Raw genomic sequence first — 14,020 nt, 5'->3', positions numbered from 1 at the left:
AGTGCTTTTAACTAAAGCAGCATTGAAGCTCTTAAAAACAACAGGCCTTGCCTAGTGAATTATTTAAAAATCATTGGTCTATTAGAACAGTAATAATTTGGGAGGAATGCGCCCCCCCCCCCCCCAGCATCGCCTCCAGATTTTCTAATCGCAATACTGTGCCATCAATAGCATCAGCTGAAGGTGTGCGGTCAGGCGTAACCACGGGTTGGTGTGGGGCTGAGATGCAGCTCGAGAAAGCCGGGCAGCTTTAACCACTCAGCGGCAGGATTTTTCCCACAACGACCGCACGCCATGAACGCACACGCCGCCCTGCGCGCCTGCCAGCGCGGCCGCACCGCAGCGCCGGTGGCTGCGGGGCCGCCGCGCCCGGGGCCTCCCGGTGCGCCCGGCTGAACGCTGTTACCGCTGGCAGCGCTGCAGGCGGGGCCGCGGGCGGGCTCTGCCTCCCTGTAGGCGGGGGCGGGGGCGCAGGCGGGGCCGGGACGCGGCAGCCGCCCCGCTCCCCGCCGGCAGCCACAGCGGGGGTAGGGCTGCCGTGTGACGCGGCCCCGCTAGGCTCGCCCGCCGCCGGCCCCGCTCCTCAGGGATCGGCGAGCAACCTCTGCGGCGAGCGGGGCTGGGCGGCGGGGCGCTGCCAGCCGGGCCATGCCATGCCGTGTCGGGCGCCGCTCCTCTCCCTCGTCCTTCTCTCCCTTCTCGTCTTCCTCCTCCTCGGCTCAGTCCGGGCCTCAGGCACAGGTGGGTGCGGTCGCGCCCGGCGGCGCGGGGCTGGAGGCTTGTGCCCGGCGGCTTGTGCCCGACGGTTTGTGCCCGACGGCTTGTGCCCGGCGGCTTGTGCCCGGCCTGCGCCTCCCTGCGCGCCGCTTCCCCGGCGGCTTCCGGCCCGGGAGGCAGCGGAAGCCTGTGGGGCGCGGGCTGGGAGGGGGCTGGCGGGGGACAGCGTGGCTGCGCCGCTCGGCCCGTTCCCGGGAGCAGCCCCGGCGGGTGCCGGAGCCGCAGCTGCGGGCGGGGGGTGGCAGCGGGGAGAGCGGGGCTGGGGCGGATTTCACCCGGAGGACAAGTCCTGGTTTCTCATAAATGTTTGTTAATAGGTATTAATATAATGTTTATAAATATATGAAGGGTGAGTGTCACGAGGATGGAGCCAGGCTCTTCTCGGTGACAACCAAGGATAGGACAAGGGGTAGTGGGTACAAACTGGAACACAGGAGGTTCCATTTAAATTTGAGAAGAAACTTCTCATTGGGGGTGACAGAGCACTGGAACAGGCTGCGCAGGGGGGTTGTGGAGTCTCCTTCCCTGGAGACATTCAAAACCCGCCTGGATGCCTTCCTGTGTAACCTCATCTCCGGCAGGGAGATTGGACTAGATCTGTCGAGGTCCCTTCCAGTCCCTAACATTCTGTGATTCTCATGCAGAGCCCGGGGTGGTGTCTCCCAAAACATCTGCTGTCATCTGGGCTGCCACCAGCTGCATCCCGGGCCGAGGCTGGTTCTGCAGCCAGCTGCCAGGCACCGGGCAGTGCAGCCCAAACCAGTTGTGCCTGTCAGGCAGCATATAAAACTTTCATGGGTTCTGCCTTGAGGGGGATTGAGACAGTATAAGTTTCTGATATGTCTGTACTTTGTGATGTGGCACCCATTCATCAAATGTCCTTGAGCCTTCTCTGTTTAATTTTAGGTTTAGGTGGGATTGGGTTTAGACTTCAATCTAAACACCTTGCCATAATGGGAGAGGTTGGCTCTTCAGGTTGGCTCTGAGCTCTAGCACATGAGTATAATGCTGGCTTCAGTATGAATCCCAGCAGGTGTGGAAGAGCTGCTGTGATGTCTTGGGCACAGTCTGCATGGCCCTTACTCAGGCACACGCTACCTCCACCGTCACATTTCCTCGTGTTCACCAAGGCCAGCCTGTGACTGGTGAGCCCCATGGGGCTCTCTGGCTCTTTGGGGGCAGCTGCCATTCCAGGCCTGCAGTCTGTGGCTGGAATCAGGAGTCCAAATGCCCGTGGGTGGGTTGAAGTGAGCCAGAGGAGCTGCTGCAGTTCAGTGTTGCCCAGTTCCATCCCATCAGCAGCAGTCCTTTGGTACACTAGAACAGCAAAAGTCCATCTAATGCCAGCCCCCCCCCCCCAAACTTCTTTTTTGCCATTTGGCAAAATGATGTGTTCTCAGGCTGATGCAGGGGAGGGGATCAGAAACCACACAGTAACAGAGGCTGCGGAACCAATGGCTAGGCCAGGCTGAGCTGCTTTCACTCGCTGTAACTTGCGGCTTCACACTCTGCTGTGTGAAAGCTTTGACTTGTGGCTTGAAGACTCAGGAAGTCTCTGCACCAGGAAAAAACAATCTGAGAGTGTCCGATTGACAGATGCTTGAAAAGAACTGGTTCAGCGACACCACCTTCCAGAGAGGGAGAAAGTACAGGGTGTTTCTGCCTTTTCACTGTCTGAGGCAGTTTGGGTTTTTCTAGGACAGTTGTTTGTGTAGGTGCTTTTTTCTGAAGTGCACATTTTGTTACTTTGGGTCATACAAACTAACTATTGTTACAGAGTTCAGTGTGTGATTTCATAAATTTAAGTAACCTCCCTTGTCAAGCTGAGGTATCTTACCAAAATACAAAGGTGTTCTTTTGGTGTGCAATGGAAACAGTTCCTCAGAACAGTAGTAAGTGCCTGGTGATGCACAGCACTTTGATGCTCAACTGTAGAGCCATAGATTTTTTTTTTCCAGTGTTTTTGAACTGGAAGGGGAAATGATGTTTCTGAATGCTAATATAAACCAAAATAATCCGTGTGCAGTCTTGATTGAGGAGATGAATGAGCTGCTTTCATCCTTCATTGCTTTTGCTTTTTCTTTTTTATTTTTTTTAAGAGGGAGAGGAGAAAAAAAAATGGTGGTGCTTGTGTTTCATTCCGACTTCTTTATTTTGTAAAATAGTTTGTATCCAACATCTGAGTACACAGATTACTGATGGTGTGAGATATGTTGCCACGTGCCAGACCAATAGTGAGAGTGCATGACAGAATACGTGTGACTGGAAAGTGAAAACTCTTCTTGAATGAAGAAAAGGTTACTTGGTGGTCTTTAAGATATTGGAGAGATTAATAGTTTAGGCATCATTTGTAACTGTAAGGAATCTCAAACAGGTTTGCAGTGCAGAGTGATCCATCTGTAGCCTGAGGAAATGTGTGTTTACTTAGGAGCACTACTCAGAAGTGGAGGCTAACAAACTAGTAATGTAGCTACTTTGAGAGCTTAACTAGTTATTTTGTATTTTGGACTTAGGGTTTAATGGAACTTTATGAAGATGTGTTGTCTCTTTCCTGTATGTGAAGGATGTTAAGAGCCTGTCCTGAAAGAGCACTGTCAGCATCAGTGTGCTGTCAGGTGCTGTGTAACAAAATCGGATATAGAAATCAAAAAGAAAAAAACTTTTTCAACATTATCCTCATATTCCCAGAGAAAGTTGGGGTCAGAATTTAGCTTAAGTGTTTGATCTTCTGATCTTAATTATGTAAAAATAAACAAACTGTATCTTGGGAGACTATTGTTTTAAGAATTAAAAAAAAAAGAGAATCTTATCACTCGGGATATCATGTCATGTCAGGGCTGTCTTTGAGCTTGGGGCCTGTTGACCCAGTATGTTCAATGGTGTAAGGGGGTCACCACAAAGACCAAGAAGTGTAGAAGGAAAACCTTTTGCCCTCTCAGGACTGGCAGACAGTGCAGCCATTTCCCAGCAAGGTTGTGCAGGCTCCATCCTTGGGGCTTCTGGGCCTGCCTGGAGAAAGCCCTGAGCAGCCTGGTCTGATGCCAGAGCTGGGCCTGCCTGGGGTGAGGGGCTGGACTGGGGGGCTCCCGAGGGCCCTTCCCGCCTGAGCGACTGCAGTGCTGGGGTTAAAAGTGGGAAGCCTTTCTGGTTTTAAAGGCATTCGGTAAGTGCGTTTTCCCGTTGTTTTCGCTTCAGCCTACTTGTGGTAGTCTTAGTCTCATTCTTTTGACAATTCCTCGCCACTGGTCTCCTTGTTTTTCAGTGGTTTTTGGTTCTCTAGCCTGCTGTTTTGTTTGCCAGCTGACATCTCCCACCAGCTGCTCCCCCACTTCTCATCTGATTTTCTCTCTGCCTTTTGCTCAGCTGCCCTCCCTACCCCCACTTGTTTTTTCTCCCTCTCTGTCCCCAGCTCGCTATCTGACCCTTGGCAGTGCTCCAGTCCCCATAGGCGGCTTCCTCCTCCCCGCTGCGTGAGCCAGCAGGGAAGTGGTGGTTCTCCTCTACTGTTACAGAGACACAACCCTTTGCTCTCCTCTTCCATGTTGCTTGCCTCCTGACAAGCCGCCCAAAACTGCTTGCAGTCTTTGTTCACCTCCAGGAGTTTGTAACGTCACCAAATTTGGATGGATGTGTTCCTACTAGCAGAAGGCACGCCTCCAACAGAGGTTTCTACCCTTTTTCACATTGTGAAATTGGTTTCAAAGCTGACAAAACTTCAGGCTTGCAACAAGTGGAAGGGTGCGCTAGTATGTGTTTGTTAATGTTTAAGTATGAGAAGGTGCTTTTTTTTTTAAACTGTTGTCTGGAAAATTTCAGTGAAGTGACCTCAGCATTTTCAAACAAGTTAGCAGGAGGCAGGTGGTATGGGAAAAGGTGTGCTGAGTTGTTAATGCAGTAAAATATGAGATGTATGAGATGCAGACGGTTGGAAATAGATGAGCTTTGTATTGACAAGTGGCTGTGGAACTTAATTTATGGCTTCATGGGGGAGCTGGGTGGGGTTTATTGATTCCTGCTGGATTCTCTGCTTTCAGTGTTATGTTCTGTATGGAATAAATAAAAGCGGTAAGTTGCAGTTCAGTGCTTTGTGGTTAGCAGGGACTTAAATGTACCACTAGTAATGCACTTAGAAAAGGAATGAGGAGGTTGAATGGTTTTGCCTGCAAAGCAGTGAAAAAGTAATATATGGTGATGGAATTTGGAGACCAAAAGTTAGTTACTGTGTACCTGAATGTGTCAATATAATTATCTTTATTCTTATTATCATTTTAGAATCTTCTCCCCGTTTACCGGCACCGAAGAATGTGATGGTTTATTCCTATAACTTTCATAGTTTGCTGAGGTGGTCTCCTGTTGAAGTGGATACAGGCTTGGTGTTATATACAGTCCATTTTAAAACGTAAGTTCATAGTTCTAAAAACAACCAAACTGATTTTGTTCTAATCCAGTTAAAAAAAAAAAAAAAGCATGGAGATGAAAGAATGAGTTGTCTGTTACAGATGTACATCCAAAAGCAGCTTCTGAAGACTGACAATCTTGTAGCCTGTGATATATCCACCAAACTGAGAGAAGATCAGATATCTGAAGAGCACCCAGAAATGTTGCATTGTTTCCTGTATAATTTTATTTTTAGCAACCTCTCTCGCTAATTTTAATTTCTCCCAGATACTGAGGAGATGCAAGTGCTGAAAGGGCTTTGGAATAAACTCCCATCAAAGTAGTAGTTTTGCAGCACATTTTTTGGTTAAAAAAAATGTGAGAGCGGGAAGGATTGTGTTTTAGGTGGTTGCACTGACGTGCTGATGCTTTATTTGCCCTGTGTTTTGCGTTGCAGAGGGTTCTTAAACAAGTGGGATGAGATGAACTGCACGCGTATCGCCCAGACTGAATGCAGCTTCCCCTGGTCACCAAGGAAGTACAGATGGACGGTTGTTTTGCGCGTGAGGGCTGAGTTGGGGCAAGCGACTTCCGACTGGGTGGAAACAGATCCGTTTGTGGCAGAGAGAAACAGTAAGTGCTGTTCATGATGTCAGCGTCTCTCTCTCGATGGACATTTCTTTGACAAGGGTGTTTGTTGTCTGTTATAGGCCTTTTTGGCTCTATTGTGTACAAAAGCCAAGTGAGAGATGTGTAGATGTTTCATTAAGACAGACTGCAAGGCCTTGGTGTGTCACTAGGAATTTGATACTGCTTAGTTCCTCTGTAGTGTATGCTCTTTAAACAGGTATTGAAAGAGAAACAGAGGAGTTTCCTTGGGTGGTTAAACCTTTTAAGAACTACAACATATATTTTGTTAGAGAGTTTTCCATTTTCTTATTTCCCCACTTAGCACTGCCACACATGCGCACATACACCCCCATGATTTGTGGTAGTCTGAGTATGAACTACCTGTTTCTGTTGAACAGATCCCTCTTCTAATAAATATAAACTGCCCTGACTACAGTGTAGAAGGGTCAAGGGCACAGTTTAAATCTTGTTAAGTGTGTGAACAGCATATTGTTTTTCCTCATAAGATCTGCTCTTTGCCTTGCTGTGATTTGGGTCAATATTAGAAGAAAGTAAATGTTGAGTTTAAGAATGCCTCTAATAAAGCAGAAAATTTGGTTTATTAACTCTTTAATTCAAGCTTTCCAAAACCTTGTGAGGAGCAGTGGTGGTCCATGCTGCAAAGAATATATTTTTCTTGGTGACTTCAGTTCTAAATCTTGAATTTTCTATAGTGGTAAAGAGTGTGGGGATGAGGAATTACCTGAATCCTGAGTTGAAGGTTACGACTGATGTATGTGTAGCTTGTGATGCAGGATTGTTGGGGAGTAGGATCCTTTGAGGGTTAGGAAAGCACTGGGCTTTCAGGACAGAGACTTCACTAGGAATACAAGAGAAAGGAGACGCTTGGTGTGGAAGAGATGTTTGTGTGTCTGTTCCTTGGGAAAGCAAGAGGAACATCATGTGATCGTTCCTGAGTGACTGCCCTCGAGGTCAGTTCCTAGACACCAAGACCATGGGCTACTCTGTCGGGTTGTTCTTTTCCTTTAATGTTTGGATCAGTCCCACTCAAGAGGGGAGCTTCGGGAATTTGCCAGGACGCACAACAAGGCATTTGCAGTTGTACAGCAGCAGGAAGTAGAAAGAAACTGAGATTTCTCTGCCAATGTAAAGATCGTAGGGATCAATTGTCTCTAAAGTAGCAGTGGACAGAGCAGGTTCTGCTGTTTTTTCTTGAGGTACAATAAGCATGCAAGGATTTATTCTTACCATTAATAGTTACCCCTCTTTAGTATGCAAGCATCTGTTAACTATTCTAATATTTGCATGAGTGGGTTTTTTGAGATCCTGGAGTGCTTTACAAATGCTGGTAAGCTTAACTGGTGAAAGAAGTAGACATGCAATGGGTGAGGGACTAATGACCTGTCATCACACAAGTCTTTTGTATTAGGACTGACAGTACTTTCTATAATATTTTTCATTATTTAGACCTCATAGTATTTCACAAAAGGAAGTCATCATCTTTACCCAGCAAGACAGATGGAGACATCAAAGCAAGAAGGGGGAAACTAGTTATTCCTTTTCTAATCTGTTGACTCAAACATTGTGTTTTTAAAGAACATGGAATATGTAGCAGGCTATCTGAAGAAAAAAAAAAATTGTATCCATCCAATCCACCATGAACTGCAGAAACTGCAGATAAATTCAGATACATTCCAGTGAATATTTACCACATTTCCAGGGAAAGTTAACAGGAAACTTTTTTTTTTTTTTTAAATTAGCTAATTTCTCTTATGATTTCAGGTCTTCTTCCTCAGATTTGTAATCTTAAATGTGTTAAGTAGGTGTGAAAATGTTGTGTTCCCTTTCTTGGGAAAAAGCTGTTGACATTTAGCATGTTTGCTGAGAGTATCTAAGTAAAGCTGGAGACAGCATGGTGGGCTGCTCTGCATCCTGGAGGTTCACTGCTCTTTCTGTGTTTATTTTCAGCTACTATAGGTCCCCCTAAAGTGAACAGTGTGACTGAAAGCTCTGACTCGCTTCTCGTTAGAGTGACGCCTCCTTTTGTACCTGAAGCGGGTTACTTTCCTGAGTATTATGTGTCTTACTGGGAGAATGCGACAAGTACTATTAAAAGAGTAAGATTTTCTCTGATTATTTCATTCATAATGCCTTTGTGACTGAGAGATATGAGTCAGTGTCTCTTGGCAAAACAGCAGAAATGGAGGAAGAAAACGAATGTAACTTTTTCTCTAGCAGTGAAGGTCACCATTTGTTGTCTTCGAAAAAAAGTTAATTTGGTCTTGGCAGAAGTATTGCATGTATTACGAAACTTTCAAAAACATCTCTTATTGCTCTGTGTGAAATGGTTAAATCACATTGCAGATCAAGGGAGAGAATCCACAAAGTGTCAAAAGAAGCTTTAAAATGGTGTTTAGATTCTGAAGTTTGTCTAGGCAATTTGAAAATTCTGGAAATATCTTTCCTCCTTTCCTGTGTCGGCAGCTTCAGTAACAGGCTGCGCTGGGCGGATGTCGCCTGTTCCTATGGCAGAGAAAGGCAGAGTTATTACAAACATGCCGGACGCAGCTGGGATGAGCTGGCCCTGTTCAAATGGAGACTTAGAGGTGTCCATCTTGATTGTGTGCTTATGCTGCTCTCTGGGGCCCTGGTAATTATGCTCTTGACTGACCAGCGTTGTAGGGGAGGGATTAAGTTACATTAGAAACAAAACAAAACAAAAAACAAACGGGAAGACGATTCAAAAGAACGTCGTTCTAAAGTCAAATGCTTAAAAAACAGAAGCAGAAAAAAAATATATTTAAAAAAAAAAAAAGTGTGTTTCAAAGACCTTCCTAAATCTGAAACGTCTCCATTTCCTTCCTCTGTTGCACTAAAGTGTACTTTTCTGACACACATAAAACACGTTCATGCTTGAGATTCAGCCAAGAAGTCACTCTTGTGTGCTTCTGTTGGCTTCACTGAGGGCCTTATCCTAGAGCCCCCTTTACAGGTCAAGAATTCCCAACAGACTGTGGTGGCCACGTGGAGGTTTTGCACTGCCCGTCAGCTGTTTTGCTCTTCAGTAGAAGGACCCGAGATGGTGGAAGCTCTTTACTGAATGACACGTCCCTCGGTCTCCCCCGATGGTGGGGACACTGGTTATGGCTGGTTTTCCCTCCTCCTTCCTATATAGTGCTCACTGCCTGAGCTGGTACAGACGCTGCCTCAAAGTGTCCAGCAGCGTATTGTGGACAAAATGAGACCTTGCATCAGTTTTCATGCCTCTGCTGTTTGTGCCCTTATAGATGGTTTTAAACACGCAGGCTTTGTTTCTTTTAAAAATAATGACATTTCAAATGCATTCAAGTAGGGAAGGTGGAATATGTTTCGCTGCTTCTCTTGTTTGGAAAAGCTGAATTATGAAAAATAGAATCTGTGCTTTTTGTATGAGGAACTTAAACATGGGGAGGGGATTTGTGTTGGGGACAGGTCTGTTTATTTCACTAACAATTATATTTTTTTGTCTTTTAAACAGGAGATAAAGCTGAGCAATACACTATTCAAAATTGAAAATCTGAAGGAATTGACGCTTTATTGTTTTAGAATTCAAGTAGTATTGAAGGTATATCCGGATCTCCAGTTACTTGGACTGCCAAGTGTCCCAGAGTGTTACAGAACTACAGTCAGTGGTATAAATTGAATTTTGTTATTTTTTGTATATAGTGGAATGAGTGTAGAATGCAAGTCTTGGATCGTTGTGTAAGTGGTCACTTATGTACCTGTATTTGTCAGGAGTACCAAGAGAGCACCACTGATAGTAGTTCGCAATTGTCATTAATGGCAAAATAATAAGGATTTTTTCAGTCAGTAACTGAGGGTCTGTGTTGTACTGTTCCTCTCGTCTTTTTCCTTCATAAATACTGCTATGGGTATTACTATCTAGAAACATGCAAAGAAAATAAATGCAAATACTTGATCTTTAGAGGAAGTCATCGATGAAGGAGATGGTGTTACTCTTGGAAATCCTCTCCCTCAGCTCCCACAGCTCGTCTTCGACCTGCTTCCGTCTCTGACATTTTGAGCTCCATGTTTTTGTATGAGATAAGAGAGGGCGAGGGGAGGAGAGGCCATGTGCAAGATAAGAGTTTGTCCCTCTCTTGAGTCTCTCGGTGCGATCACCGACACACAGGCACGCTTTGAGCACACTGCAAGACGTGTAGATGACACCTGCTTGTGCAGTTTCTGAGACCCTGCAGGAGCTGAACCCTGGGGTAGCATTGACCTATAGTTCACAGTATCACAGTATGTTTGGGATTGGAAGGGACCTCAAAAGATCATCTAGTCCAGTCCCCCCTGCACTTGATCGCAGGCCCCTGAGCCTGGGATGTCAGAGTCTGTGCTGCTCCCTTTGCTGGAAGGAGGTGCCTGTTCTGAAAGAGAAGCTGCTACATTAATGCCCCTTGCTGACAACTTGAGGGTGGAAGGACAGACAGATTGCATTTCTGGCCTGCCCTCTGACCACCGCAGGGATTCCTTCAGCTCCACGTTTTCTCTGCTGGCATGTCCAGTAGGAGCTTGGCTTAGGCTGCACGGGGAGGGGAAAATGCTCCTGCGAGCTGGTGACTTTCATGTGGAATCGCAAAACGCAGGTGTTGTTCTGAACGCAACGCAGGTGTTGTTCTGTTTAGGGTTCCTCCGTAGTAGAGCTGTGATCGTAGCCTTGGAAATTATCCTTTGATTACCAAGTATAGTAAATTTCAGCTTGCTGTATATTGGTTTACGTTTGATGATGTTTAAATGCGAACCTCCTGTATGTATATAGTGGGTTGGTTTTTTTGATGTTTTTTCTTTTTTCTTTTTCAGAGGCAACGAAAATTGGACATCTTATACTAATATTAATTTTGGTGTTACTTTTTGTAACTCTGGCAACAGTTGGTTTGTTTCATCTGTGGAGACACCGCAAAGCAATTAAATATTGTATTCAGCCACCTTTAGAAATCCCATCACACTTTGAAGAGGTATGTGTAGACATTTTTGGTTTTTCCCCCCCTCTCCTCCCCTAAAAGACAGTGATGATGTTGGAGTGAATATGAAAGAAGCTAGTTGTTGCATAACAGATAAAAATAATTGTTGACTTAGTGTAAGCTTAGTTTTCTCATATATGATCTCCCGCTTTATTCCTCTTTTACTCAACTGAAGTATTTTTTCCTCTGCATTAAGATACAAATGGTGTTATAATCCTGCTGGGAAACTGAAGTAATGTTCTCTGTTCCTTGATTACCCCTTGCCCACCGCTTTCTTTGCTTCTCTAAGTCATCGGGCCTGAAACAGTTGCTCACTTGAAGCAAAAAGCTTTTGTGTGCTGTACAACATCTACTTGAGACCTAAGTCTCTGATTAGAAATATATGCAATATATGGCGCATGGAAGAGACAACACTGATCATTCTAAGAGCAAGGATTGACTTGAAGACTAAGGACTACCTAGGGGAATGTTCTTGGGCTTTTTCTGTTTATTCCTGTAGATTTAGCAATACTCAGATGAAAAAGTTATCCTGGGACTTTTTTCTCCTTGCAGCTCACACATATTTGTACTAAATGACGTTGTTTCAGTCCTGTTCATCTTCCTCTTTTTTGTATTTAAACAGGAAGTAGTCTTCTAAGCAAAGTTCTTGATTTAAAAGTTCTTCTTCAGCATACAATCCATATTTTTAAAAGCTTTTCATTTGTTTGTGGTTCTTTGAGGTGTATCTTTTTGTATGTATTTGCATGTCAGTCTGTTGTACTATGGCAGTTCCGTGATTGTGGAGCTGGTTTTCCAAATTTTTATGGCAGTATGAGTGAATGAACTTTTCATCGTACCTCAGCTGTCATTTCATGGAGGCTCAGTGGAGACAGCTGTATCACATATCCAGCAAAGCATCTGGCATGCAGGAAAAAAAATCCTTGTACAGCGTACTAAAATAGTCCAGCATTTCATGCAAAGGACTTGCAAGAATAGAGTCTCTTGTCATGTGTTCAGGAGTAATTGTATTAATCTGGAAAATATGCAGCAAAAGTAGATACTCTTGAACAATAGTGAGCCGGTTTTAGGCAAAACACTGATAAGAAACAAAGGAAGATCAGTAAATATGCAGAATTTTTGGTTTGGTTCAGTACATGAAATGGTAGGTGGCTCCAATTCCCTGTGAAACACAAGATCATCTTAGTCATAAGGAGACTACGCAGGGGTGGCAGGTGGAACAGAAAGCATTTTCTCTGGCCTACGCTTTCTTTCTAGTGTTCCTTTCTTTGATTATGCATTCATTGTAATGCTGATGACTTAATTTTGGATCAACACAGGGCATAGGGGAAGTCAAAGCAAAAGGTAACTACAAGAGAAGAATGCCATTAGAGTTTTCTGTCAACAAGATACAGATCTGACACTGAACAAAGCACGATCTTGTATCTCGTTTGTTCCACCAGCGCTTTAGACAAGCTGTCGGTTGCTGGATTCCTGCAGTTGGTGTAATAAAGAAATGTTTTCTGCTGTGTTTTTTTTCTTAACTTGTAGGAATTTGCTTGAACTTATAGGAAAAGAATAGTAGCCAGAATTTTTAAAAAAATAGGAAATACATGTTGGATGGTTTACATGACTGATTTTTTTTTTTTCCCACAGAAATAAAATGGTTTTCACTTCTTCACTTCTTCCTTGTTCAATGTAGTTTCAAAGAAATTTAGAATAGAATATGTTAATATATTTAGTAGCTCTCACTATGAATTCTGGTCTAAATCAACTTGCCTATAGGTGGTGGTACCTGCTATGTCTCTGTCATTTCTAATACATTTGTTTTGTGGATATCTAAACTGTTGTTTCTGGCTTTCTCCAGTATTTGAGGGACCCGAGCATGCCTGCTTTAGAAGGGTTGGACAATCATCCTGAGGACGATCCCCAAGATTCCTTATCTGTTATATCTCACGGAGAAGGAAGCCAAGCCTGTGGCAGCAGTTCAGATGGTCAAGCTCGTTCACGCAGCATCTCCAGTGACAGTGAAATAACTTAAGCAGCACCCTAGTGCGAGTGCCTGTACCGAGTGTTTGCAGAGCAAAGTGAGCAGTTCTGGGTGGCTACTGGCAGGACAGACAAAGAGGTCTGGACAAAAAGTGGCCCCTGACAAATCCTGAATGAGAGGGTGCTTCTTGAGAATAGCGTGGACCCTGAGCCTTTGTTCTGCTACAACAGCAACTGTGTTCTGCTGAAGAGACTTAAAAGGTGGAACATGAAAAGGAAATGAACACTAAATTGCCTAAAGAAAGACAGATGGTTATATTAACATCATTTTATTTCCCACCCCGAATTGAAATAAAGCTTTGAGAAATAATGGCACTTTATGCTACAATGTAGTACAACCTGTAATTTTTCAGTGACTGAATAATTGCATCATGAATTTCTTTTATGGTGGCTTTCGGTTTGTTGCCTTATTTGTGAAGTCTGTGTTAGTACTCTATGTGCATTATCTCCACCCCAGTATGCTTTTCTGAATTATTTTAAGTATGTGCCATTTCAGATAAAAACAGCAGTCTAAAAATAACTTTTGTAGTTCTTCATTGTCCTCCATGTGAATCTGTGCAAAGAACTGCTCCAAGAAAGGCCTCCTAATATCTTGCCTCCTAACACAGTCATGAGAAGCATTAATCTGCTCCTGCAGTGAGACAGTTGTTCTTCCCAGCAAAACAAACTTTAAAATAATTTTGCTGAGAATTTATATAACATGTATCAGTAATTATCAGACACTAAAAAATCTCATGCTGACTGTCAGATTAGTCCTGCAAATAAAAAGTTGACCAAGAGTTGTGGTTTGTGTCCCTGAAAGCAGAAGACTGTAAGTTAAGCCTCACATCACAATCCTTGGGGGTGGGGGGGGGCAAAAGGTGGCACAGAGAACAGTGAACCACTTCTGCAGTAGAAAAAATGGCTTTTATTTGTTTGACTTTTTCCTGGGTTTGATATATTTTGTTATTAAAAAAATAAATAAATATGCTTGTTTATTTGCAAATGACTTGTTCAAGTTACTTAGGAAATGAATGAACCTGGTCACTGTCAGAACTGTGGGTTACCTGAGGTAATGCTGTTCCCCCCCTTCCAGGAAAGATCAAGACTAGCATGAAAAATCTGTAACGTTTTTTCCAAAACTTCATGAGATTATTTCCTCATAGGACACTTGTAATTAGGCAACATGCCAAAACAATGTAGTTATCAGAAGACTTAGTCATACT

The 14,020-nt window shown here is 44.1% G+C and overlaps 1 protein-coding gene across 1 annotated transcript; it reads left to right on the top strand.

The window, feature by feature from the left end:
- The first annotated feature begins 500 nt into the window (after nucleotides 1-500).
- Nucleotides 501-13,800, top strand: IFNGR2 (interferon gamma receptor 2). The gene is made up of 7 exons (XM_082043659.1): nucleotides 501-741; nucleotides 5,050-5,176; nucleotides 5,612-5,787; nucleotides 7,753-7,901; nucleotides 9,302-9,455; nucleotides 10,630-10,784; nucleotides 12,634-13,800. The coding sequence occupies exons 1-7, from the start codon at nucleotides 654-656 to the stop codon at nucleotides 12,805-12,807; spliced, it is 1,023 nt and encodes a 340-aa protein (XP_081899785.1). The 5' UTR covers nucleotides 501-653; the 3' UTR covers nucleotides 12,808-13,800.
- The last annotated feature ends 220 nt before the right edge of the window (nucleotides 13,801-14,020 follow it).

The sequence above is a fragment of the Streptopelia decaocto genome (genome assembly GCF_964273445.1).
Source record: "Streptopelia decaocto genome assembly, chromosome: 1".
NCBI classification, from domain to species: Eukaryota; Metazoa; Chordata; class Aves; order Columbiformes; family Columbidae; genus Streptopelia; species Streptopelia decaocto.
This window is presented reverse-complemented; position numbering and strand designations above follow the sequence as displayed.